The sequence below is a fragment of the Myotis davidii genome, unplaced genomic scaffold, assembly GCF_000327345.1.
Source record: "Myotis davidii unplaced genomic scaffold, ASM32734v1 scaffold217, whole genome shotgun sequence".
Lineage (NCBI taxonomy): Eukaryota > Metazoa > Chordata > Mammalia > Chiroptera > Vespertilionidae > Myotis > Myotis davidii.
This window is the reverse complement of record NW_006290034.1, coordinates 4,760,339-4,765,041: the sequence shown is the minus strand read 5'-3', so window position 1 is coordinate 4,765,041 and position 4,703 is coordinate 4,760,339. Positions and strand designations below refer to the sequence as shown.

Sequence of the window (4,703 nt, the reverse complement as noted above, 5' to 3'; positions counted from 1 at the left end):
TCCTAGTCCCGCCAGAGCCAGGCACAGTGTGACGCGAACAGGCACGCACCTGACACTTGACGAGGATGTCGAAGAAGTCCTCGTCAGGCTCCTTGTCACTCGTCACCAGGTGGCCCAGGACAGACTGGTTGTTGGTGGGGGTCAGACGCAGCCCTGGCAAGTTACTGACACTGGCCCTCTGGTCGTCCAGGCGGCGGCTCTGCGAGCTGGCCAGGAGATCCAGGAACTCGTCCGTGTTGGGGGACACCACGGGGACAGATGGCGCTACGAACAGGAAACCGCCAAACATTAGGCATGTTACAGACACACTCCTTCCTGCTCGGCTGGTTCTGGTGGACGGGAGGGGATCCGGAGAAGCCCTAGCGTCCGTTTGGGTGCTGCCAGCGTTACTGCGTTTCCCTCTCGTGCAGAGCTCGATTTACAAGGTGAGGTTGTTTCTCTCCCATCACGTGTCTGACGGGTCAAGTGGGACCGTGTTCTTATTCCACCTGGATAGGAACCATCGAGCTAATAACTACACTTAGAGTGAAGTGCTGCGGGCAGGTGCCCTAGGGCGGCAGTCGGCAACCAGTGGTCCGTGAAGTCCGAAAGGTTGGCGACCGCTGCTCTAGGGCAGAGGAAGTCACCTGTTTCAGAAGTTTCTTTTCCTCCAGATGGGAAGCACCTGCGTATTACATACACTGTCCTTTTCTTCCCAACCCCAGAGGAAGTCACCTGTTTCAGAAGTTTCTTTTCATCCAGATGGGAAGCACCTGCGTATTACATACAACTGTCCTTTTCTTCCCAACCTCTAAGACAGTGGTTCTCAACCTTCCTAACGCCACGACCCTTTAATAGTTCCTCATGTTGTGACCCAACCACAAAATTCTTTGCTGCTACTTCATAACTATAATGTTGCTACTGTTATGAATCGTAATGTAAATATCTGATATGCAGGATGTATTTAGGCGACCCCTGTGAAAGGGTCGTTTGACCCCCAAAGAGGTCGAGACCCACAGGTTGAGAACCACTGCCCTAAGAGTAGGGAGGCAGATACACTCGGGAACTGACACCCGCCTTGTTCGACCTGCACAGATACCAGTATTTGGGCTCAGCTGCTGTACTTCCCATTAGAACCGAGTTCTCAGAAGTAACTAAGGGAGCTGTGAGGATTGGGGAGAAGCAGAGGTAACTCACTTTTTAGCTTCCCTCTCGGGGGCGTGGTCGGAGCTGTGCCGGAAGCTGGCCCGCTGGTCCGGTCTTGTAAGCAGCACCGCTGGTCGTCCATCCGGTTGCTCTGGAATCGGCTCAGGAGGTCAAAAAACCCCTCCTCTCCCATCGCGTCTGCACTGAGTTTCTGAGACAGAGAGGAAAGCTAAATATCCCAGGGCACCAATGGAACAAGGTGAGGATTAAAAATTGGCGTTTTCTTTGTAGAAGTAATACGTGATGGCAATGTTATTACTAAAAAGCATTTGTAGTCATTTAGTTTCTAATCTTTGTATTTCTAAGGCTAAAGCAAGGGACCTCAGACTCGGGGCACTGCTCCAGGTCCTGGATGAGTCAGGCAAGTTCAGGGCAGGCACCGCCTCAGGCGGTTTCCCTCTCCCTTAGGCACATCCGCGGTGCCAGCTCCTCTTGCGCTTTGGGGCCACTATACAACAGGGCCACGATGTAATGGGGCCACCAGAACACAGCACTGCGATGCCTCCACGGGTGATCTTAACCGGCTACGGAGCGACTGACAGGCAGGGAGCGTGAACACTGTGGGGACACTGGACAGAGATGGCTTACGTCCTGGGCCAGACAGACGGACAGCATGAGATCTCATCACCCCACTCAGAACATGAGTTATTTACTCTGGAATTTTCAATTGAAGTTTGGACAGCAAACGTGGCTAAGGGAGAACTGTACTCCGAACCTTATTTTAAACATACGTACCCTCTGGGGGTTTGGAACTCGGTGCTCAATGGGATTCCTGGCATCTTGGAGAACCTTAGTGGAGGTACTGGTTTTGTATTTTTTCCCCTTCAATCTGTTGACAAAGAGTAGCTTTGCAGAAGGTTTGGCAATGAGGGGTTTTTGTTTCGCAAGAATTTCACTATTCCAGTTCTGCACCTGCAGGATATAAACGCACATGGAAAGCAGAGCGTGAAGGAACCACCTGATTTCCTAGAATATTAACCGGCCATCCACTCACTCAGTATGGGGGGTGAGGCTTAGACCTTTTTGTTGTTTGGTTTGTAATCCTCACCTGAGGACATGCTTGTTAGAGAGGAAGGGAAGGAGAGAAGCATCGATTGGCTGCCTCCCGTATGAGCCCTGACCTGGAGCTCACCACCTTTGGTGCACGGGTGACACTCCAACCTGCTGAGACACCTGCTAGGGTGAGGCTTAGAGCTTTTAACAAATTTCTTCTTGCCAGGAGAGTTCATTATTTCAATAGCTTGTACCAAACACATACTGTAGATTTCTCATTATCAAAACAACACGGTGGCTTTTAAAAACCCAAGCATAAGAAATCCCATAAAAATAAACTTTGGTCAGAGAAAGAGCCAGGGTTTTATTCCAGTGTGAGTCACTTAAATATTACACCCAGAAATGTTGGATATATGTCAAAGTTTAACTGCAAAATTTAACATCTAAAACGTATACAGCAGCAGTTATTTTTTGTCAGTAGAGCTGTACTGTTTTCATAACCATTACTAAATTCTCAATAGGCAAAAGTCTAATCAAATTGATATGATCTGGTTTAAACATAGGTAACAACCTTTTTAAAAATGGTTGAATAGATTTTCCTATCAGAGGTGACATACAATATATTAGTTTCAGGTGTACAACACAGTGATTAGACACGTAAATAACTTACAAGTGATCCCCCCCCATTAAGTCTAGTTCCCACCTGGCACCATACATAGTTATTACATGACTATATGCCCTGTCACTATTTTGTAATTTCCAATTTCTAAATCCTTTTCACCCAGTCCACCAAACCCCCTCCCATCCAGCAACCCTCAGTCTGCTCTCTGTATCTGTGTGTGTTTTGCATTACCACCTTTGAACAACAGAGTCAGAATATTTTTTAATGCACAGGAGAAATATATACAAACATAACTCATGTTTTAACCTGAAACCAATAGAACTTCAACCAAAACACGAGATCTTACATGAGGGGAGAAGCACCACGAATATTTGTTGGAAGTCACAAATTTTAGTGAGTAGACAACTGTAAATATGGAGTCCATGAATAATGAGAATCAACTGTATGTAAAAAATTAACTATTTAAATAAAAGTTACTAAAATAGCTAGTGTAGCTCAGTGGTTGAGCATCGATCTATGAACCAGGTCAGTGTGATTCCCGGTCAGGGCACATGCCCAGGTTGTGGGCCGATCCCCTGTGTGGGATGTGCAGCAGGCGGCCAATCACTGATGCTCATCATTGATGTTTCTATCTCTCCCTTCCTCTCTGAAGTCAATAAAAACAAATTTTAAAAAATTACTAAAATATTTTTAATAACAGTTTAAGAAATTTAAAATATAAAAACTACCCACCTTGTCTGGTGTTAATTTCATAAGTTCCATGTTTTCCATACTGTGTCGGCGTCCAAACTTGGGGCGTGCACCTTTGTAAAAAAGCAATTTAAATAAACCAGGGAGACCTTAACACTACAAATTCAGCATCACTCTTGCATTTGTCATTGAATTTTAAAGTCTGTTACACAAACCCATATGGAAGTAGGAAATCTTACAACATGTTCTTTTAAGAATAATTTTCTTGACACCTGCACACTGAGAGAGGTCCAAGGAATTCCTTATAATACGCTTACATTTGTGAGACTCATCCAAGGTTGGTACACCTTCAACTTGAAGGGTCCCACGTTCGATTCCAGCCAAGTACACATGCCCAGGTTGCAGGCTTGATCCCAAGTAGGGGGTGTGCAGGAAGCAGCCAGTCAATGATTCTATTAATGTTTCTATCTCCCCCTTCCTCTCTGAAATCGATAAAAAATATTTTTTAAAAAACAGTTTTCTATAGAAATAGACTATGGCCTCGCTCTCAATAGACAATGGCCTTTCATCTCTTGATGTAAGAAAGTTACATTTTGCTTCGAAACTAACTTGGGTTACTAACACTGACCCTTAATTTAGAAAAAGCATTTATAATAATTGTCTTTGTATTATCTAACGTCTTAAAAATAAACCCAGACAAACTGGAGAGGGATTTAAGTAAAAACATAAGGAAAAGAAAGGCTTTAGGCCTTCAATTTTGGGGTAAGAATAAAAATAACAGCCAAGCACTACATAACTTCAGTTACCCATTTCATTAGATGACAGGTTTACTGCCTGTCAGAAAGTATGTTAAAAAGTTCAACATTTCTTCAACAAAATTATCATTAAACGTAAAAAACTTTCATTCCACCTCAATCTTTTAAAGAGAAGCAATATTTTAAAAGGCATAAATAAGGAAAACATGATACCTACCCAACTTAAAAAATAATACCAACACAACACATTAACTCCCCCAACAATGTCCCTCTCTTCCTATAATTTTTCATACTTTTACTAAAATATGTGTATAGCTAAGCAATAAAGCTTATTACATACATTGTATAAATGGTCTCATATTGTACATATCTTCTAACTCAGTGGTCGCCAACCTTTCAGACCTCACGGGCCACCGATTGGCGACCACTACTCTTACTTCCTTGGAGCACCCTTACAT

At 44.0% G+C, this 4,703-nt stretch overlaps 1 protein-coding gene across 4 annotated transcripts in view; it reads right to left on the bottom strand.

Annotated features, from left to right (window-relative positions):
* GPSM2 (G-protein signaling modulator 2) overlaps positions 1-4,703 on the bottom strand; it is a 28,633-nt gene that overhangs the window by 5,776 nt on the left and 18,154 nt on the right. For 3 of the 4 annotated variants that reach the window (XM_015563412.1, XM_015563411.1, XM_015563410.1), the window contains 4 exons: positions 3,533-3,603; positions 1,921-2,097; positions 1,177-1,354; positions 50-264 (listed from right to left, as the gene is read on the bottom strand). In XM_015563412.1, coding sequence (XP_015418898.1) covers positions 50-264; positions 1,177-1,354; positions 1,921-2,097; positions 3,533-3,603 — 641 coding nt within the window. The remainder of the gene's footprint in view (positions 1-49; positions 265-1,176; positions 1,355-1,920; positions 2,098-3,532; positions 3,604-4,703) is intronic. The other variant, XM_006762951.2, reaches the window with a different exon arrangement.